Raw genomic sequence first — 23,756 nt, 5'->3', positions numbered from 1 at the left:
TCTCGCTGTCGTATAAGATCATCTTATTTTTCAGGCTTTTCAAGTTACCCCGTAGCGTCTGAAGCCCGAGGTCAAGCCCCCTTCTTTCACGTGGGATGATGCCACCTTCATCAGGCCCGACAAACGAAGTGTCTTGTACAAGGCTATGTGGCATCTACAAATTCATCGATTTCCTCCAACGATTCCATCTCAATATGTTCGGCCTCCTCTATTTTATTATACCTTTTTTAAGAGGTTCTGGGCCCTAAATTTACCACCTTTGTTGGGTGCAGCATAGTCGACAAACCCCAGGACATGCAGGCGATTACTACCTAGCAACGTTTGTATCTGACCAACGGTTTTTAGGCTACCATCTTGATTTGTAACCACTATTTCTTTGAACGTTTTCTTACCCTTCACTATCTCTTTAACGATTAGTTGATTCCCTTCGTCCTCCCTAAACGTATCATACATTCCTGCATTAGGCTGTAACCCCAATTTTTCTGTGAGACGATCTTCAAGGCCATCCTTCTTTGATTTTAGTAGTTTTTGCCTCTGCCCCGAAAGATCCCTCTGCTGTTGTTCTGTTGAAGGCCCCGATGTTCCAGGAAGTTTTGGCGTTCCAGAGAGTTTTGACGTAGTATCATCGGGTTTATCTGGATGGCCCCCATCCTCCTCGTCATCATCAATATCAATGTCAAGTACAAATACTGGATTAGTCTGCATCTTTATTTATTTCCCTTATATAATAAACATGAGTGCATTTGGAACGACGCTAGACCCATATGTAGAGATCAAGCAACTCTTTGGTATCAAGGGCCGAAAACAAAGGGTCCAGATATCTCACATACCCTCAACCATTAATCAGAACGAAGACCTCAATGTGGATATCCCAAACATGCCCCAGAATGATGACACCTCACATAACCTCCAGCTAAATAACCCGGCCAAGAGTCTCAAAGGTGTCTTGCTACTCTTTATAGACCCTGGAAAAGTGAAGCCCTATGCCGGTGTCAATGAAGTCTTCTACAACCCCAAGATTGAGTGGATAAGCGTCACTGTCGAGGGAGAGCCCAACGAATTGTACTCTCATGCCATGTTACCCAGGGACCACCTTGAGCAGATTGTGAACCTCTTTGGTAGTCACGACTCGAACGTCACGATTGGGCATTATTTCAATGAAAGGTATGCCCTGTTTCTAGACTTTTTGGCGTCTCCCGATCATACCCTAAATGGTAGTGGAAGGCCTCTACAACGTCTAAGTAATGGTATTACCCTGTCACAAAGAAAGCGGACGGAACCGGAGATTTCATGGCTTACGTCTACCTCTTACAGGATGCCCAGTTGAATATACTCGATGGCTGTTTCCACTCCGTGGAGTATTAAATGACCACAATTTGTGCTTGTCCCCAAGGGCAAACACAAATCAATATGGAAAGCAAGAGCTGTTCAAGATGTAAAAAAGTGTTGGCCCTGGATGCGTTTAGGGTGCCGAAAAATGGTCAAACTACAAAGGCATGCATCAAATGCCTGGATGAGGCGAAACAGAAGCGTACCAAAAACAAGTGCCCCCATCAAAGGGTGATGGCCTATTGTAAAGACTGCAAAGGCATTCAGATTTGTCCCCATCAAAGGCAGAGATCCCAATGTAAGGAGTGTAAGGGAAGTCAAATATGCCCCCATGAAAGGATAAGGTATCGATGCAAAGACTGCAAGAAGAGTAAACAATAAATGGCAACGATCGCTGTTGTTGTTGCGGGCGCAACAAAGGCAGAGGGGGTGGTGAGATTTACAAACATGGTAGGATAAGGTCCACCTGCAAGGACTGCGGGGGTGGAAGCGTCTGCCACCATGAAAAGCAGAGGAGACAATGTCAAATTTGCGATCCTGTTGGTCATCTCGCCCATGTTGTACGCAGCCAAACCTACGAGGCCTTGAAGGAAAACAAGGAGCTTAGTTCTAAGGGATATCTCGGGTGCAATATCGCTACCCTACAGTCCCATATTGAAGCCCGGTTTTCCGAGGGTATGACATGGGATAATTGTGGTAAAGGGTGGCACATTGATCACAAGATACCGATTAAATATCGAGAAAATGGGGTTGTTCCATTGCTTGCCGAGGTAGCGAAAAGATTGCACTACACCAATACCCAACCTATGTGGGCAAGCCAAAATATGGCTAAGGGCAACCGTTTCGTTTCGGAATAAAGGAATATGGCAACAATAGCTTTGATCGTGGCCGGGGCTGCCATAAACGCCCTCGCATTCAGCGGGACCAACTTCTTGTTTTCTAAACTTGCAGGACCCGGCGAGGCGGAGAGGAAAAGACACGACCATGCGGAGTGGATCAGGAAAAGGCAGGCTAAATTGGACTGGTTCAACAAGCAACGCGAACTGCAAATAAAAGCCGGTAAAAGTCTGAGAGAACTCGATGAAGATATGTATCGGCTCTACATCGTCTCAGACAAAAAAGCCCCGCAATTGAAGGACTTTTATACCCCCTCAAGGCAGCAACAGGATGGTAAGTTAACATTCGTACTTGGCTCCTTATTCCTACTAGACTTCGTGGCTTACAAGTATCTGTAACAACGTGCGTTTATACATGTATAAATAAAGACATGTCAAAAGTATCACATATCGTTACCGAGGAAGAGGCCGAAAAATTAAGCCAAAATTACTATATGCCGGAACATGTCTGGGTTGGGCGAAAGGCTATCAAACTCCTTACGAAGGGGAGTGGTCTCTCAAAAAAGCTAGTCACTTACTGGCTGAGTAGGCAGCCGCTCTGGCTCAGGCACATTCGGGGTCCGAAGCGTATCGATTATCCGCACTTCACTTACGACAACGAATGAGATGCACCAATTCGATCTACTGTACATGCCTCACAACAGGGTATATGGAAAATATATCCTGACAGGCATTGATGTAGCTTCAAGGTATAAGGTAGCGAGGCCGTTTCGCACCAAAAAAGTCGCGGACATGTTGAAGGACATATACAAGGCAGGACCCTTAAAATACCCGGTAACCTTCCGGTGTGACAATGGTTCTGAGTTCAAATCGGATGTGACGAAACTACTAGAGGGTAAAAGGGTTGAGATTAAGCGGGCCACCACTAGATATCACCATACGTTCACGACCTTCGTGGAAAGCTACAGTAAAGTCCTTTCAGAAAGGCTATTCAAGCCTCAGGATGCGTAGGAGCTACTCTCCGGCGAGCCTAGTACCATTTGGGTGAAGCACCTGTATACCATCGTCAAAAGCCTTAATAATTCCATGACTTTCATGATCGACATGAAACCTAACAAGGCCATCTTCTTTCAAACGTCCATTAACCCTTTCAAGGTGTATTCTTGCGCGTGCTACTCTCTTACCATGATAAACTTCTGATCTTGTAAACAAAACTTAACGGATTATGCACAATAAAGTGTACTGATGGAAGTGATTTTGTGATAGCAAAACACAACAAAAAAGTCTTAAAGTTTTACTTTGTTTACCTACTTTCGCATGTTGTTAAATTCTTCAACACTCAAACCTCGCAATAAATTTGCAAGAAGAGAGTGAATCTTCACGAGTCCTGTTGAGCTATGTACGACGTGTGACGTCACAAATGAACATGTACGAACCAAGTGGGCTTTTGTACGATAATGGTGTCGACCGTTAATGTAATTTATTGTTTTTGGGAGATAAAATTTAGATAAAACTATTAAAAAAATTTATTTTTTCATGCCATGTTGTGATATGAAAGAATGTTTTTATTACAAAAAAACATATGTAAGTTTTTTCGTGAAATTAAAGACCTCCCCTTATCCTGGTAGTCGCACATAGAAATACGTTATTCTAAGGCCCTTTAAGCCTTCGTCATTTTCTTTACACGTCCAACCACAGTGGCGGATTTAGGGTATGTCAAGCTAGTCGGGTGGACGTACTTAATTTTTCGTTGAAAGCATTGTTGTTGCAATTTCAAAATAGTATTTCGCTTATACACAAAAATCTTTCAGGCTGGCTTTCTTAAAACGTGCCGGGTTGAATTTTCTATAAAAGTTCTATATATAAAACACAAATACATATATTATATAGTTGAGCGCATATTTATTACCAATATGGCGTAATACCTAGACGTCTATGTGTGTATAATTTCTTGCACCTTTTAAGTGGTCCGATTTGTTCAAATTATGTTCTTGATTATAAGAAAACAAATTCAGAATTTACATGTGTTTATATGAGAAAATTGGGCGTTTTGTTGCTAATCAAACTTTATAACTATGTTCATGAACAATCGCGGCAACATGAATGCAATTTAGGCTTCACTGTAGGTAAAAAAAAGAGACAATCGTAGGAAAAAAGAATTAGGGGCAGCTAGAGCGAGGGTTGTAAGATAATTCATATTCACAACATGTATCTGAGGCGTGATTTTTCTCTTTTGGTGCGATTTTTTCTTTCGGCGTGCAGTTGTGGGTCACCGTAGTTATTATACTGCGATTAACTCCCCAAGTAACGTTTTCACGTTTTTTTATAAGCAACGTAAGATTTTAATAACACCTTAGATTTCGTGGACCAAAATTAGTATTGGGGTTGCTTAACTGGTTGCTAATTTTTTAATATATTAGCACATGTTAGTCGCTTCCCGCACACGCAAACATGGTGTAAAGTTACAAGCTGTCTGTAAGGTAAGTGGAATTGAAAATTCAGTCCCTTAACCCTATTTGGTATGGGCTTTTTTGACCCTTGTAAGTATGGGGGGGGGGTGCATAAAGTGCCTGCGGGATGTAACGTTTGTTCAGTTTGCTTTTAAGTGACAAAACTTGGCACAAAGAAGCATAAATATGTTGTGATTGAATTAGTGACAAAATATTTAGGTTGATATGTCATCACAGGAAGTGATGGCGTCATAATGAGACAATGGTTGAAGAAAATATGTCTTTCTTGGAAATTCTTGTTCTTTTATCTTTTTTAAAACTATTTACAGTACTAGTCATTTAAAAAGTAATATAAGAATGTAAGATATTATTAGAAACATTAACAGGGAGTATAAAGACAAAGGATTTCTCTAAGGAGAAAAAGGAAATCGATCAGAATTCAAATCTTGAAGAATTTTTTTTGAAACCTTTGAGAACCTTAGTGTTAGTAGCTGTCATGGAATAAAACTTGGTATATACATTAGCACTTACGTCAGTAGCTACTCAATAAAGACAATTTGTATTGACATGGGACAAAATAACCTATGACGTTATCATATGACAATAGAAATAGAGAAATAGGAAATTACAACCATTCTGGTCTGTAAATTACCAACATTCCGGTCTGCAAATTACATAGTATGCATGTCAATATTGTAGGATTAGTTTAGAAAGCATTTATTTTTAGCACTACAATAAAATAGTTGATACGACCACCTGTCTAAAAGGACAAAGTGACATTGACAGGACAATTTTTGGAAATATTTATTTTATTTTGCGTAAGTTCAATAAAAGTTAGGAAAAGTCACAAAATTTCAGGTAATTTCATCCAGCATTTAAAAAGTTATTAGACTTTGAAAATGCGGCGGGCACTTTATGCCCCTCCCCCCCATACCAAATAGGGTTAAAGGGAAAATACACACAAAAGTACTGTTCATATGTTGTTATCACTACCATAAGTAATCAAATTCAAAATTTCAGGGAACACTAAAGGTAATAGTAATAAAGGTAATAAAGGCTCGAACTGTTACAGGTCTGGTGATGTAAGATCCGGTAAATCTTTGCTTCCACTCCATGAAGAATTGCACTCTCTGTTTATGTTGTTAAATTATAATTCGCGTCACGTTCAAAAAAGCATTTTTTTACCAAACAAATTGCTGCTATTCAGGTTCATATTTTTAATATATACCACTCCCTTTCGACGACATATCAGAAAATAATCTCCCCTGTTCCAGGAAATTAACGAGGCTCAAAATTAACGCGAATTTTCAAAACTCGCGTTAATAAAATAGCCCGTATTAAAACATAAGGCAAATATCCAGGACGTTAAAAAAGTGACCTGTTAATTTTAAAAGTTTAAAAATATACTTTCTAGTATTCGCAATAAAGCTCACACATAAGGTACTTTATTCTTTTTCAATTTCTGCGCCCTGCGAGTAAATTGCTTGATTTCCACATTCTATTTATCCGCCCATCACTTTTTGTGTCTCTTGATAAACCACAGACCTATCATCACGCTGTTTTATTTTTCAAAAAAAAAAATTTTTAACAAGATATTTTTTCTTTCCATCAAAACTTTTAAAGATTATTTAACTCTACTTATAATTCATTTTTGTATTTTAACGTATTGTTGCTCTTAAAACAATTCGAAGAAGGCTGATTATACTCAAAAGAAATTTAGATCAGGCAGCAAACATTTAATCTTATGCACATAATGGCGTGACAAGTTTTTATATACTTTTTTTAATTTGTATTTAATGAAGCAAGGCTACTAAAGTTTCACTTCAAACGCCAATTTAGCCGAAAACGTAACCTGTAACGCCGTGATTATTTTTTCTAAAAACGTCGCGTAATGCTTCAAGCAAAAAATCTCTTAGACTTTGTTGAATCGTTCAATGAAATGTTTCTGTATTATTGTCTTCGTTGCGGAAATTTTAGACGCCCCTGGGCTTCTTGTTCTGCTTAATTGAGGCACAAAAATAGTGTCCTTTTAATACGGTTCACTTAATGCCATTAAAGCTGCAGGGCAGCTGCAAAGTAATTAAAAAAAATAAGAGAAACAGGCAGTCAACGAACCCGTTCTCAAAATAAAGATAAACATATTTCCTGATTCACGGTATTTTAATGCTTTTTGTAAGTTAATTGAGCTAAATCGCGTTACAGTCGACGCTCATTATCTCGAACCTCCGTTATCTCGAACTTTCTCTATCTCGAACTTTTTCTTCGGTCCCTTGAGTTCTGTAAGCAATAGTAGGCAAAAAAACGTTCGGTATCTCGAACCTCCGTTATCTCGAACTTTCACTATCTCGAACTTTTTTCTCAGTCCCTTGGACTGATTTACGCTCGTTATCTCGAACTCTTGAAGAGGAATTTTGAAAAAAGAAGACCTTGCACTGCTTGTTTTAAAGTCACAAAATGTTGCAATAAAAAGAAGACATTCCATTGTAAAACAGGTAGAAAATCCCGTGACTGATGAAGAAATCCTTGAGTCGGTACGGCCAAGTACAGATGAGAATGACGAGGAGCATGATGAAAATGCCGATGTCATCGAGGTGTTTGATGAGCCAGTGAGCAAGCCAACAAAATCAGAAATAAACACTGCAGTGGAGACTTTACAAAATGCTTGTCTATTCACTGATGATGGAAATGACATGCAACACCTCCTGCTTCGCTTTGAAGATTTGTTTCTTAAAAGTGAAATGAAAAACAAGAAGCAAACTAGTATTTTAAGCTTTTTCGATCAAAAATAATGTATGTAATTGTAATCAACAATAATTATACATGTACGCAAAATGCTGTTTTCTTTATTATCCATTTCCCTTTCTTGACCAAACAGTTCCTTCAAGTACCCTTAATTCAGGTGCATTTTAATTTTAAAAGCTTGCCCACAGATACTTATGACCGAACTACTGACCCTTGCCCTTTTCTGAAAATTTCAAAAAATTTCGAAAAACTCGTTATCTCGAACTTTTCATGAAATACGCTCGTTATGTCGAACCTCCGCTATCTCGAACGCTCGCTATCTCGAACTTTTCTTTCGGTCCCTTGGGAGTTCGAGATAACGAGCGTCGACTGTATTTAAGTTTTTCGTGTTAATTTTGTGATAGTTACTTTGTGCTTCGTTATTTCCTGGAATAAGGTAGTTCGCCTTTAAGTTATAGAAGAAAATAGCCTGGAATGGAGTTGCTCAGTAATTATATTCAAATACAAACGCTTAGTAATTCAATCAGATACAGTTGGGCGTAAAAAATCGTGTAGATATTTGATTAGACAAAAAGGGTAAGGCTAGCAAGAAAATGCAACTAAAATTGAGGAAAAAAAATTTGACTATAAAAGAAATTTCTTTTTTTATTACGGGTACATATACCTACAAAGAATACAAACGATAAATAATTATTTATGCTTACTAAAGAGTTTCTTACAAATATTTATAAACGAATAACAGAAACAATCATGCAAAATTTCCGGTGAAAATATTTTTGGCTTCGCAGGTCCTGATAGACAATAACGCCTTCCTTAGTGATAAGCAGAAAATAATTAAGGAGTTTCTCTGTTAGTCGGTGTTTGTTTTCCAAAACATTTCATTGGTATAATTATAAAGAGTCAGACCTCATCTATATTTCCAGCACCAACCTTTTTTCGAGACGGTAATCTATTCAAGTTCTAGAATTAAATCGCCTTCATTAAGAAGTGTCCCTGGCGTTGCATGGATTTCTTTCACCTAAAGTGAAATTATACAGTATTATACAGCGGAAATACCCGTTGGATATCATAAGTATGTCTGAAATCAGCATTGTCCGAAGGACGTCAGTACTTGATGTATTAAACTCTGAAAAATAGCTTTACTAGCTAAAAAAGCCCTTTTCTCCTGCTTCCCCACAGGAAACCGCCTTTAGTTATTCGAGAGACCCCTCTGTGGCTGGAGGACGCAGTATAGAGGAAATTGTAAAATTTGCGTCTATTGTCAACCAAATATTCTCTTATTTGTTACGTTGTCTGATATTACGACACGACGACAATGCATCAGACTAACGTCAACCTTTCAGATATGTGCAACTCATTAATAACGTCTACAAAACATATCTTCAAACTATTCGAATCCTTAATCAGTGGATTTTTCTTTGGGCTATTTAAGTAGTAATTATTATTATGATATGGTTGAGTTTTTCTCGCACTTTGATTGGCTATCTACACTATATTTTTATTTTCTACAAAGAAACGAGTGCAATTTTTATTTATTTTTCAATTTACAAAGAGCTTTTTTTTTCTCCGATTGGCTGAAATAACGTGCAAAAAAATGTTTTTTTGGGATGTTATTGTTTTCTTTAAACAGGCGAACTTGTCGGTAAATTTATTCAAAAATTTCTCCAAATGAAACATAATTTTATATAACGGACATAAATATTCACAGTTCAATTATTCATTTGTTCGCATAAGGTATTGCTCTCCAATGCCAAAAATGTTTAGTTTATTTGTGACTTCAAAGTCACAGGTTAAATACGATTATTAAAGAGGCTACAAAACGGTTCTACCTATGGTAGTACAAGAACCAGAGATAGTCTGGAAGCATGCCCTGGATATAGGAGACTGAGCGCATCGAAGTTACGTTCCAGTGGTAATTAGAACCCAGTCTACTTTTTAGTGCAAAACCAATGGAGACAGTAAAATGCATACTTTTACAGTATTTTAGGTTATATGTGGAAATAATGGTTCAATGTTAAATGGAAGTTAGACTTTGCAGGTATTATGAAATTTTGTATATATATATTTAAAAAAAAATACAGGCCATGTAGGCTTTATAGGAGGAGCTATGAACTGCATAATTAGTGGATAACCAAGACATTTGAGTCTAGGTTTGTCTGAGTACATTACCAACTCTGGACATACAATTCATCATGTAGTTATGCATGTTCACTCAAAATACACACCACACAGGCTATAACCATCTAGCTACAATTTTGATAAGAATTATGAGACGAAGTAGTTTTTTTCAAATATGTATACACGTAGACCAGGCAGATAGCGTTAAAAATTTGCCTCTCACATTCTCTAGCACGCCGGCACGCCGAAACAATCCACGACGGAGCCTACGCAGGCCCGAAAATCGTGAAAAACGATTTGCTGACATAAGCAACAATTTAAGAGTTTAGACTTAACTAAATAGCCTAAGATCCTAAATCCAATCTGAACATCCCTTTCACTTTTCACTTCCACTTTGAAACCCCACTCTAAACATTGACAAGTGAACTTTGACAAGTACAAATGTGTGAATCTAAGATAGAAATAGCCTACGCAATTACTTGTAGTGGCCAACTTTGAAATTAGCTGTCTTGTCTTAACATATTTTGCAAAGATTGTAGCTAGCTAGTCATGCATATTATCAGGCAGGCACTGGCTACTATTCTAGCTACTCACTCTCGATAATAAAATACAAAAAGCATGGTATATGCTTCATACATTTCAAATAGTAGAAGTAGTATTAATTTTTAATAATTTTAAAGTAATATTATATATATATAATTTGAAATTTTGCTATTATATAACAAGGTATTATCATTAAGCAAGTTCTGAACACTTCAAAATAGTCCACGATTTCCGCGATACATGGCCCATTTTTTCAAATTCAATTTGTCGATTTAAAATATGTAAACATCTAATCTTATCGAATTTGATTTAATTCACGGTTTCCATTAAAACAATGATTTGCAATGCATTATGGTAATGTAGTCAAGAATTTCTTTTATCTGCGTCGACAGCTTGCTATAAATTATTATTCGCAATAGGTAGCTCATTATAATGGCGGCGACACATTCCTTGTTAGGTTCTGATTATCTCCGTTAAAAATCTCTACTAAAAATTTCTGGACCTCCTTTCTCCCTGTAATATTATACACAGGTTCTAATAATAAACATATTAGTTTAGTTGCGGAATTGAAAGTTAATACAAGAATAATTATAGTATGGATAGTAACGAAGAATTAAACATTAATTTGACGAATTTTTACTCTGAACTTGATCCTAGCTTTTCTCAAAGCTCTAGCAAAGGATCAGGACCAGTTTTCAGAGAAATAACTAATTGAATATTAGCTTCTAAAGGAGTGGTAGCTAAATCTTATAATAATACAGAGCTTCTGTGTGTGACTTTTGAAAAGGGGATATTTTTACCACCCGAATGCGCGCGTTTTTCGATTTTTTTTTGTTTACATTTGTCTCGGAACCGTTAGAAACCATCTGATAAAAACGGGGCAGCCTTTGAATAGAAAGTTCCTTCAGCGTAAAAACAAAACATAAAATTTCTCGACAAAGTTCTCGACAAAAAGCGAACTAAAAAAGCGGATAAAAAATGTCTCACTTTTGACGATACCTTAGTCTAAAAAAAGTGCAGATATTAAAAGCAAGAAAAGTCCAAGTGTAAAAGTAGAGTGGATTAAAAAATCATATAATTTGGAACAAGGTTACTATCGACACACAAAAAACAACAAAAGAACGGTCCCTTGGTCTTGAAAACAGTGCAAAAAGTAAATTGTTTCAAAAAAGAATATATGAAAAAGAAAAAAAATGTTCAAGTGGAGAAGTAGAAGTAGAAAAGTGAAGTTGGAAGCCACAATAAGCTCGTTCGGTACTAAAGAGTGCAGCTAGAAGTTGTAAAGTAAAGTTAAAAGTAGAAAATGAACGCTAGAGTTTCAATTTAATTGGAATTTAGAAAAAGTATGAACTTTGATATATTTGGACGTTCCGTTTTTTAGTAGTAGTAGGGATGGCGTATACCCAGTTTTTTTAAATCTCACGGTCAAACTCTCATAAAAAATAACATACAGTATTTTGCTTGTGACGTCACAGATTTTATTGCGCCTCATTTCCACCTCATCCTGCTAATCATCAGTAAAAATCCGCTGATAATCAACGCATGCGCAGCAACGTGACCAACATGTTTAATTAGGGGAAATCCCTAATCACACCATGGCAAACATCGGCACCATTTCAAAAAAATCTGTATATAATAAATGAGTTGGTTTAAGAATGCAATCAGCAAACTATATAGCACCGTGTCGGCACCAGTGGCAGCAGTGACAACAAGGCAAAGGAACAAAGTTCGGGAGGGACAACGCTGCACGACGAGGTCGAACAGGAAGCGCGGGAAGACTACACAGAGGAATATCAGGGGGACAATATCCAGATGTTGGAAGATGGAAATAGGATCAAAACATGGCGGTTCAACAAGCATTAGAACCAACCTCTAAAGGACGCTATTATGCGAAAAATTGAACCCTACATAGAAATTCGTGTTAAGGTCGTGTACAGCTTCAGCTGTGATATTTACAAGGGTGGAGGTGGTGTGTCTTATTACCACAAAACTAAGAGCTCCAGGTCGCTGTCAAGTATAGCGGAAATCGAAGGGTTCATTGAAAAATGCGAAATGAAGCGTCTCGATCTGGAGGATGGCGAGTTTTGGACTAAGGTTTATTTACCACCCGTTAGGACCACCGAGACCCCAGGAGCATACGAGGGCAAAATCGTCTTTGGTCACGTACAGATCAAGGTGATAAGCACGCGTGAACTTCTTCTGGGATGCGGCCCTCTCTTGGACTGGCTGCGAAAAAAAAGGTGCATCTAAGCCATGGATGGTAAAGATGCCAGAACGAACAACTTATGCTTTTGGCGATGTTTAGCGGTAAGAGAGAGGGACGACGTAGTACGGGGAACAGAGTTTCAAACAAAAACAGCCCTCAAGTTAGCCCAAGAGTACTACAAGGACTCCAAGCTTAAGCGTAAAGATGTGAGACCTACGAGGCTGGTGGATTTTGAGGGCGTTGCCAAACAATTCAAGGTCAACATTAGAGTCTTTGAGCCCAAGACAAACTCTGACAAAGCACCATGGCGACTCGTTTACGGACAAAAGGAGTACAAAAAGGGTTTAGACATTATCAATCTTGGTATGCTGGACGGGCACTGTTTTTACATCAAGGATTTAGACAGGCTGACCAAGCACTGGGAATGCGAGGTATGCGGCCAAGTTTTTAACGAGGCCTGGAATCTCACGCGCATAAGAGGAACGAATGCGAGGGTGTCAAGACGACAATTATTTGCAAAGGTGGGAAGGTGAAACGCATGCCGAGCAAGGCGGAGAAGGTCTTTTACGATGAGGGTTTTAGCTACGATGCCTCAAAATGGCTGGAATACATGTCAAAGGAAACTGGAAGACATATCCATCATGCACTCTGTTGGCATGGAGGAGAACGCGTTATCCGTAATGGTAAAAAGGAGTGGAAAGTTTACGCCTATGAGCCTATTTCAAAGACCGTTTATGAGTACAACGGTTTTAAGTGGCACGGATATCCCTGTCGGCCCGAGAGAACCAAAGCGGACAAGAATCGGGACATTGCAACCCACTCTAAGGAAAATATAATACGGGAACAGAGTTACAACAACGCCTGGAAATGTGAGAAACCACCCAAAATCAAGAGGTACTTTCAGAAGGAATTTAGACCCTATCCTCATTACATTGTATTTGATTTCGAAGCCCTTCTCCTACCGTTAAATTACCAGCAAACATCTGATTTAACATACCTTTCAAGACATATCCCCGTCAGTGTTGGTATTGGCGATAGTTTGAATAACCACCCGACGTTCAATGAGCACAAGGAACCCAAGCTATTGGTTAAACAGTTTGTGGGGCAGCTGGAAAAAAGGCATGCCCTCATTGTGAAAGAGGTGGAGAGAATGTACCCCAAGCCTGACGATTTCGACATGCTATCCAAAAAGAACAAGGAGTTGTGGAACGAGTGGGTAAACCAAGTAACTGTAATAGGGTTTAACAGCGGCAAGTACGACATCAACCTGATTAAGCGGTATTTTGTCGAAGAAATTGCGCAAGGGGATAAGAATAAGGTGGCTAAGAAAGACAACGACTACATGTTCCTCACAACCTCGAGGTTTAAATTTATCGATATTAAAAAAAATTTCCTTGCTCCTGGTCTGAGCTATGACGGTTGGTGCAAGTCTCTGGAATGTAAGCTCCAAAAGCTTGTGTTTCCATACGAATGGTTGACGAGCTACAAGTTGGACCATGTAGGGGCTGTCGCGCACGAGAACTTTTAAAGCCGGCTAAGTGGGAAAAACACGCTATCTCATGAAGAGTACGAGACATTCCGCGCGGAGTTTTACAGACGAGGCTGCGTCACCATGATGCTGCGCGAGTACAACCTAGCCAATGTGGAACCGTTTATTGAAGCCGTGGACAAGACGAGATTGCAGTATTACACCGATGGGATAGACATTTTGAAGCGGTAAGCATTCCAGGTGTGTCGATGCGCTACGTGTTGAACAAGTCTCTACGGCTGAACCCCAAGTTGGAGCTATACGCTCAAGGTGAACCCTGCAAGCACAAGTGCGATGACTCTTGCTATAGCAAGACTTGTAAGAGTTGTAAAGAGGTACGCAAGAAATGCGAAAAATGTACGAGGAACAAGGTCTACGAGCTCTTGCGGACGGGGATGGTTGGTGGTCCCGCGATCGTATTTTGTAGGTACCACGAAAGAGACGTGACGGGTATCAGATCTCATATTTACAAAGAACCCCACGAGTGTAAGACCATACTAGGGTACGACGCAAACATGCTCTACCCAAGTACCCTGATGCAAGACTTTCCTTGTGTGAAGGAACAGCTGATCAAGGTGGCTACACCAACATCAGCGCATAACTTAGAGCTATTGACGCGAGGTATCCGAGATGGATCGTTGTTTGGCTTTGCGCAGGTCGATATCGAGGTACCTAAAGATCTGCGTGAAAAATTCAGCGAAATGGCCCCGCTATTTGTCGTCAAAGAAATACCTGATGAAGACTTTCCCGACCACATGCACAAGTACTTGAAAACTACGGGGCGCAAGCGTGTTCCAGGTACGCGTAAGCTTTTAGGGTTGCTAAAAGCTGAAAAGATGTTACTGTATACGCCCATGTTGAAATGGTACCTTGAGCATGGGCTGAAAGTAACTGCTTTTTACCAGTTCCTCAAGTACACTCAAGGTAAACCATTTGCATGGTTCCCGGGGAGATTGCCGATGCACGACGACAAGCTGATAAAGACCCCGACAAGCGTATGGCGGGGGATACTGCCAAGTTAAAGGGGAACAGCTTCTACGGCAAGATGATTTAAGAGCTAGCGAGGCACGCAAATACTACGTTCACGAGGGATGAAAAGGAGGTTGATGCAGCCCTCCGAAGTACGTACCTCGAAGACTTTGAAGAGATTGGAGATGCTTACGAACTCAGAAGGAGCAAACACAAATATAGTATCGATAGGGCCTACCAGTGTGGTATCGCAGTGTACCAACTGGCGAAGCTTCGTATGCTGGAATTTTACTATTATTTTCTGGACAAGTACGTGGATCGTCGAGATTTTGAGCACATTTACATGGACACTGACAGTGCCTATTTTGCTATCTCTGAAGAAGAGTTGCAAAATGTCGTTCGCCCCTAACTGCTTGACGTTTACGACAAGGACGTAAAAAACTGGCTCGTCACTGATAAATATTCGAGTCGAACGGGAGGGTTATTCAAAGCAGAATTCATCGGGTTTCGGATGATTGCCCTGACGGCCAAGTACAATTTTGTAGAAGGAAAAAATGGCACGAAATTTTCATGTAAGGGCATGTCGAAGAAGCAAAATGACTTGGTCTAAGTACCTGAGTACGCTGAGGGGTGGTCGAGACATGACCAAAAACGTAGATTTTAGGGTGCACAACCAGGGTATGGTTACGTATGAACAGAATAAGCTTGGTCTCTCGGCGTTTTACGACAAAAGAGCTGTACATGACGATGGGGTACATACATCCCCGCTTATGTTTTAAACTAAGCAACTTGCCTATTCAGAAATGTTGTAAGCATCTCTGAATAACGAGGGTTTCTAAAAGCTGTCCAAAGTTTTGTAAAATTCTACCATCACAAGACAAAACAATATGGAGGGGGCCAGAAAATGCACGCAATGTAAGCAGACTTTATCACGAGACAACTTAAGGGTGATTCAACTTAACGGACAACGAGCAAGGCAATGCATCAAATGCCGCGATATGAAGAATTCATCAAGGGAACGTACAAAAATGCTCGCACAAAAAACAAAGAAACCAATGTCAAGCATGCGATCGGCTTGGATATCTCCATAAGCTTATTTTAGACAGGATTCAGAAGGTCCTAAATCGTGATACAGAGATAACATTCCAGGAATATCTAGGATGTGATATTGTTACATTCATGAAGCACATCCAAACACAGTTTAAGGGCGGCATGAACTGGGGAAACCGAAGGCAGTGGGAGTTCGACCATAAAATACCGATAAAATACAGAGAGAATGGAGAATATCCTAGCGAGGAAGAACAATTGAAAAGACTGCACTACACCAACATGCAACCCATGTGGATTGAGGATAATCAAAAGAAAGGTAATCGATATATCTGCGAGTAGACTGTAGCCTAGCGCGGTTGATCAAACACACTTCGAATAAATGGAAATGTGTTTGTATATCGGTGTAATTTTACCCTATATCCTGATCGCGTTTTGTTTTTTGCGATACCGCAATACAATAAAGAGAATGATTCAGCTCGCGAATATATTTGAAGATACCTCCGCAGACTCTTTTGAATATGTCGAAAAACGTATCGATAAGCGCCAGGTCCTGAAGGAAGCTCTGCGTAAGGGCAAAGGGGATCTTCTACCGAAGAAATGTAACGAAGATTTTGTCGAGAAGGCTCCTGATGACGCCATCGAAAAGGTACATCCCGAGTATGTTCAACGTGAATTACAGGAAAAAGGAGAAAAAACGGCCAAGGCACTATGTACCCACGTAGTCAACCTATATGCAAACATGATTAGTAATTTCATGGACATCGATAGCGTTGATGATTTACGTAAGGATATCGAAGAAGACTCCATTATCAGAGATGCAATCGCGGATCTCGGGATTAACGTGTACTGCACAATTAGCAGGTGTTTAGCGCCTATATTGGTAGTTGGGCATACAGCGAGACATATGGCCAAAAAAGATGGATCCTTGATGATCAGGTAAAACTTATCTTATAGTCCTTCAGAGCTATAAGATAAATGGAGTCTAACCAAGTCATAACCAAGAAGAACGAAGGTCGTGTTGCTGCTGGCAAGAGACTTGGGGAATGGAATCGCACGAACAAGGAAAACTTACAGATGAACGTAGGTAAAAGTTCTTCAGCAGGTGATCAGGAACCTGCATCAGGTCCTCACAAGTCGATGGACAATGTCTACATCTACAACGTAGGGACGCTTGCCGTACTCGCGATAGGGGTCGGGGTATGGTATAAATTTGGAAGCAAAAATGAGGACAAGCCCGCCCCTGAACCTCAACAGGGCAAGCCTCAAATTGATATTTTCAAAATGTACTAATAAATGACGAGTAAAGCAACACCCCACATGACAAGCAACATTACCCTTAAGGAAAAGGAAACTTTGGACATGCTCTATGAGACTGTCGTAGAACTATCTTTCACCTTTGCATACGCTCTCGCCGGTAAGAAATTCCCAGGCATTTCACGACCCTTTGCAAAAATGGACACCAACGACGTCAAGAAGATGACAGCCTACTTTGCAGCGGGCAGAGCTAGTCGCGAGATGGCTGTGAAGAAGGGGTGGATCCCCGCAAGTATCGTTCCGAAATAAATGATTGATATAGCGAGAATTGATAAAGAAATAAAAGGGTCCCAACAAGACGAAAATTACCTGCGTTTATACACCTTGTTTTCCCACAACATTGTACCTCGGTACATTGAACTTTTAAAAACACCCATCAAGATACCCTTTTTAACAGCGGACCCTGTCCCGTCTCTCAGGAAAAGGCGCGCCTCGTTGAGAGATATCGCAAAATATTGCGGTACCTAGATGGCAAGCTATCGTTTGATCCCCTTCCCCTCATATACAAAACCACGTACGGGCAGTAAGGGGCATCTTGTCAACAACCACGGCAGTGCGTGGATCTGTATCGATTGCCTTTCGATATATCCAAAAATACATAAAAAACAGGGCGTTTAATAAAATGTTAGACGTTGTGAAGGATTCACACACGGCAATCTTCACGGGACTAACGAGTTGCGGGAAAACACAACGTGTCCTGGACCTGCTTGAAAATGAGTATAGAAGACATTTTCACAACATAGTCATTCTATGTCCTACTATACAATGGAACAGCACCTACCTTGATAGGTCCTCACTTTGGAGGGATGACTATGTGTTCCTGATAAACCCCAAAGATCAACTTTTCGAATGGATTAAAAAATTGCCTCGTTGCTGGCGGGTGAAGAGATGTTGTTTGTCGTTGACGATATGATATCTGATAAAAACCTCGAGAAGCGGAGACAATCTCTACTTGAGCTTGCCATCACTGGTAGGCATCGCAAGCAAAGTCTTTGGCTACTAACGCAGTTGTACACAGCCTTGCCCAAGACCCTTAGAAGGCAGAAGAAACAGCTCTTCCTCTGGTGCCCTCATGAGAGGTCGGACATCAGGCTAATCGACGAAGAGACTAACATGATATCTGACTGGGATGAAATCAAGGCTGAATTGAAAAAGTCCAAGCATGCATGTGATGATGTTCGCAAATGCTTCCACCTCCACAGTCCTTGCATTGAGACTTCAACCTTTCATGGGGGCATATTTGACTTCCTCCGCAGTCTTTGCATTGAGATCTTGTCCTTTGATGTTCGCAGATGCTTCCACCCCCGCAGTCTTTGGAATAGGCCCTCTGTTTTTGATGAGGGCAAATCTGACTTCCCTCACAGTCTTTGCGTCGCGATCTTATCCTTTAATGAGGGCAAATCTGACTTCTTCCACAGTCTTTACAAGTGGACCTCACCCTTTGATGAGGGCAAATCTGATTCCCCCACAGTCCTTGCAATAGGTCCTCCGCCTTTTATGAGGACACATGTTGCGATATTTGACGCTTTGTTAATATCGAGGCACCTGGCGCACGTCTTTGTCAGTTTCACCTTCCACCTCCTAAAATTTTCTAGGATTAAAACATGTTTACATTTTGAGCAGCTCTTGGTTCCTTCCATGTTGACTTGTGCTTGCCGTTAGGACGAACACAAATGTTGGTCTACTAGTACTCCACGCTGTGAAATCTACCATCTAGGATATTGAGCTGGGCATCCTGCAGCAAATACACGTAACATCGTATATCCCTAGTTCCGTTGGCTTTTTCCGTCATGTGCAATGTATTGCCGTCACTGAGGCGTTGTAAGGGGCTTCCCGAACCATCCAATCGTAACATTAGAGTCGTGACTGCCGAAGGTTCACAATCTGCTCGAGATGATCTTTAGGTAACATAGAATGAGAGTACAATTCGTTGGGTTCGCCTTCCACAGTGAAGGCTATCTTCTCGATTTTGGGGTTATAGAAGACCTCGTTGGCAGCTGAGTAGGCTTTCACTTTTGAAGGGTTCACGAACAGTAGAAAGACACCCTTAAAACTCTTGGAAGGAGTATCCAGTTGTAAATTGTAGCAGGTATCCTTTTTTTCATGGTGATCACTTTGCTACAGAGCACTCTTTCATAGGGTAGCACTAGTCTTGCATAACGTGACATCATGGCGCTCGCGAGACATTCGTGGTTCCGCTTTTCAAACTCTAGCTTGATATTGGCGATCTTATACGCGGCATCCGCCGCCTTAGCGGCGGTAGATCCCGAGGCTGCCGTACCTCCATCCTTGATGACGTCACCGTGCGACGCGAAATGAATCACGAACTGGAGTCGATCGTACAAACCCGCTTGATAGAAGGGCAAGTCTCTCGTCAACTCAAACATGTTCCCGAGGGCCACACAACAGGTGTTGCCATACGCCGCAACAATGGCCTTTTCTTCGTCCGTCCCGACATGGTCAGTGGCTTTCACCTAAGGAGCCCGGATAGTACCGTCGTTTGGATTGATACCCTCCAGGATCAGGTTATTGTCACGATCAAACTTGGGTAGCCAAAGTCTCTGTAGACCGCGAAGATATGAAAATCAGATATGTTCTGTGCCTCGTTGTTATTCAAAGGTATACGAAGATCTCGCACCAACGTCTTGCAGATGTTGCTGACAATGGTACGTTTTGTATTGGTAGCCGTAACTTCTAGATCAAGTAGTAGCTAGATGTTTTCTGGAAAAATAACCTCATTTTCTCGCATGTTGGGCATATCCACGTACAAGTCTTCATTCTGGTTATTCGTAGAGGGTACGTTGCTTATCTAAACGCGCTGCCTTCTCCCTTTTAGGCCAAAAAGCTGTTTCATTTCTGCGTAGGGGTTCAATTTAGTTTCGAATGCACTCATTTATTTATAGAGAGATTTGTTTTTAAATAAATGCCACTGAACCCAGCATACGAACCAGATATTACACATGAGGAGGACCGTCCGGATGACAGACATGAAGATACTCCAGCAACGCAAAGGCCTTCAGGGTCAACCCCAGGAGAACAACAGGGTGTTCCCACCACGACAAGGCAGAGGCGAATACTGGTAGACGGTAAAGTCGACGACCTTTTCGAACGTCTTAGCGAGAAACTGGGGCTGCTTAATGCGAAACATTACGATTATTTTAGGGTGGAAGGGAATCAACTCATTGTCAAAGAAATAGTGATAGGGAATAAAACTTTGAAAAAAATAGTGCTGACGAATCAGGATGGTGCCTTAAAAGCCGTTGGCACTATACAAACATTGTTAGGTAGTACGCGTATGAGAGCCCTAGGATTTACCGACTATGAAACAAAAAAAAAGGCTACCCAAGAAGCACATGGCTTATTATCCTCTGAAATATATAGTCAGCTGAAGGTCATCAAAGAAACCATAATGAAAATAGCCGGAGATTACACGTCCCTACTTCAAAAGCTCAAGATCTTGTTCAAGGAACAGGGTCTGACTATAGCGAGTATCGTCTCGGCTGTTGGGCTACTGATTTCCACCACTGTACTCGCAGTTACAGGAGGGGGGGGGGGGGGGGGTGTCGGAGGCGCCGCAGGAAGAAGTGCCGCAGGAAAGGGGTTTGTAGAGAAACAGTTGTACAGATTGGGAAAATTCCTGAAATACTTGGCAGCCAACGCAGGTGCTGCATTACCCGGGATTATTGGTACGGTTGTCTCGTTCTTCCTCAGAGTGGCAACAACAATTGTCGAACACGCAGCCAAGCATCTGTACATGGCAAACGCGGCTGCCGTTGCTTTTGTCGTCGCCTACGTTGGAAAGAGGGAAAAAGTCTAATATGTCGATGAAAAACATTAGACCTATTTAAGCCAAGCAAAAATTAATCCTACTCCTGCTGTGATCAACGCAGTTTTTGTATCCTCGTGTTGTTTAGGGGCTTCCCTGTGTTCAGGTTTGATACTATGCCTAGGAGGTGTAGTATGCCTAGGAGGTGTGGTATGCTTAGGGGGTGTGGTATGTATAGGTGGTGTAGTATGTCTAGAAGGTGTGGTATGCTTGGGAGGTGTAGCTTAGGGGGTGCCGCATGTTTGATGGCCATCTTCGTAGGCTTTGCAATAGGCTTGTTATTCACATAAACCTGAACCCCGACGCTTACGTTGGCAGGTGCAATCAGGATATTGTTGTTATAACCTTCAATTTTACCGATACATAGGTTTATGTCTGAGGGCACCATGTACACGCTGGGCATGACGGCAAAATTCACCGGAGTTGTGGCATATTGTACACTTTCTGAAAAAACGTTATATCGTGGCCTACATTCTCTTCCCTCTTCACCATACTTTGAAATTTCTGAATCAAGATTTGCCTGGCTGCATAGTGGTCCGCACCAGAACCGAGTAGGGATGCCTTGGTCCCCGCCTGCGACCCAAGCAACAAGACCACGTAGACGCTAATACTTCACTCAATTTTGTCAGACGTTCCGACGTCAGACCCTGGCTTGTCGGCATGATAAACTTGGCGTAGTCACCATCAACCTGGGGCCACCATGAACCGTTGGTGAGTGACGACATGACAGCTTTAAATTTGTACAGGCTATCGGGGTTAGCACCGTATTCGCGGCATACTTGTGCATATCCAGAGGTTGAGTAGGGATTTTTGTACTGCGATAAACCGTTTTCATAAGGCCTGGGCACCTTCATTCTTGACAGTATACGGCCATTGGTGATAGTAAACATGGAATTTGAAGATCGAGTTGACAAGGGGTACGGAGCCCGTCATGTGCTTGGCAGAGATGCTCAAGGCTGTGGTTGCGCAATGGGTTGCGAAGTTAACCTAGACATTCCAGTAGTCCAAGGCTTGTCATGTCCAACCCACCCTGACAGGGTCATTCAGCAAATTTGTTGGGATTTTGATGGCATACTTTGTAAACTCGGGAAATACCACGGAAATATGTGATTCCGTAGACACGTACAGGTCCTGGTGCTCCAGGTTTGTTATAGCAAGGGGCCATTCTCCCCTGTTGGATTTGTACTCTGCCTTGGGGTTGTACGAGTAAATGTTCATCTTTGTTATAAGAAAGATGAAGCAACTCTACATCACTGATATTGAAAAACCCACGATGTTTGAGGATTACCTGGGGCAGAATACGAGGATTGCCCTAAAGACTATCAGTATCCGACCCATGTGGCTGAACATTTATACCCACAACGATTTTACCATCCGTAAGACAGGGCCTGATCAGGGGTTACTCGGATCGAGATTATGAATGGTTTGTACAGGATCGAGGATCTGGCAACTATCGTCAACAGTCAAGCACAAGACAAAATCAAGCTGTTTGTCCTGAAAAATGGACTCTGCAGGCTCCGTGTCAATGACGGGTACACGGTGGTGATTAACAGACCTCTGCAAGAGCTCTTGGGCCTACCTGCTCCAGCTGGTGGAAAGTACTACACAAAAGGCGACTATGATGCATTTTACAAGACTGACGTTTACCAAAGATTGAGACTTGTTTGCCCTCAGTTGGACGAAGACGACTGCCTACTAGATGGTAAAAAGTCTAAAATTCTTGCCTTGCTGCCCACCAAGGAGTTAAACGCTTGGGGGGACATGCTTACATGGAGTTTTGGCATTTCAACATACCTTTCCTTGAAGAGTTCTACGGATCGCCTTGAATTTATGCTGACAGACGAATTTCACCACAACAAAAATGTATCGTTTACTGGAATTACGATGAATTTGCTCATTGAATAATAAATGAATGATGTCACCAAGTTATACCCGAATTTACCAAGTGCACCTGAAGAAAGCCAGAATTATAGACTTAACAAGATTGGAGAAATTGAAAAGTATTTACGAGACGAAATTAAAGAAAGAAACAGACTCGCAAAAAAATTTAAGATGAACGGAACCTGGGTGAGGTTTTGTGACTATGGGCTATTAGGTGTAACAATCATAACATCAGGTGTTGGAATAGGAGCTTTAGCCTCAGGTCTTGGTGCACCACTCTGTATAACGATGGGAGGCATTACGGTTGCTGTAGGGGTTGGACAGGCAGGTCTGCGGAACGCCTCAAAGATGCTTGGTGTTAATCCAAGAAACATGAAACTATAAGGTTACTTGCAGAGACAAAGCTGAACCGATTATATGCTACTAAAGGAGCAAATACAACAGCGCGTAACATGGATCGTTGAATCTATCATCGAACGAGAACGTGCTCAGCTAGTTGCAAAAGGGAGACAGGAGGGTAAGAAGGAGGTTTTAAAAAAACTTCAATCTGTACAATATGCAAGCAGTACCTAGAGTCTCCACCTGATTACAAGCCTTAATTTTGTATGTTTTAGGTCTTGTGGGGCCTACAAAACTGTTTTTTAATCATCACTCAGCAACCATTCGACTTTAAAATCCTTGTACCTACATTCCATAACATGTACCTGAGGGTAGTAGTTTTTGCCCTGCATATATACCGATGATATAGCCAGGATGGCACTTACTTGGCAGAGTTCATCGTAGGGTACTGCTTGACCATGGAATTTAGTTGTTATCGCGTCCTTGTAGTACTTGAGCTTGTCGTTCATGTAGCGATCTTTTTTCACAGGTTTCGTCGTCAAGTTTTGAGATATCAAATCTTCAATTTTGTTCCAAATTTGACGATACTTCGCAATCCAGTCGGGGTACTCTTCGAAATCAAGAC

The 23,756-nt window shown here is 41.2% G+C and overlaps 1 protein-coding gene across 4 annotated transcripts in view; it reads right to left on the bottom strand.

Moving 5' to 3' along the window:
* Nucleotides 1–7,976: 7,976 nt before the first annotated feature.
* Nucleotides 7,977–23,756, bottom strand: part of LOC130636174 (propionyl-CoA carboxylase alpha chain, mitochondrial-like) — an 82,149-nt gene continuing 66,369 nt past the window's right edge. For 3 of the 4 annotated variants that reach the window (XM_057445808.1, XM_057445810.1, XM_057445806.1), the window contains one exon: nucleotides 7,977–8,375. In XM_057445808.1, coding sequence (XP_057301791.1) covers nucleotides 8,307–8,375 — 69 coding nt within the window. In that variant the 3' untranslated portion in view covers nucleotides 7,977–8,306. The other variant, XM_057445807.1, reaches the window with a different exon arrangement.

This window comes from Hydractinia symbiolongicarpus, chromosome 3 (genome assembly GCF_029227915.1).
Source record: "Hydractinia symbiolongicarpus strain clone_291-10 chromosome 3, HSymV2.1, whole genome shotgun sequence".
NCBI classification, from domain to species: domain Eukaryota; kingdom Metazoa; phylum Cnidaria; class Hydrozoa; order Anthoathecata; family Hydractiniidae; genus Hydractinia; species Hydractinia symbiolongicarpus.
This window is presented reverse-complemented; position numbering and strand designations above follow the sequence as displayed.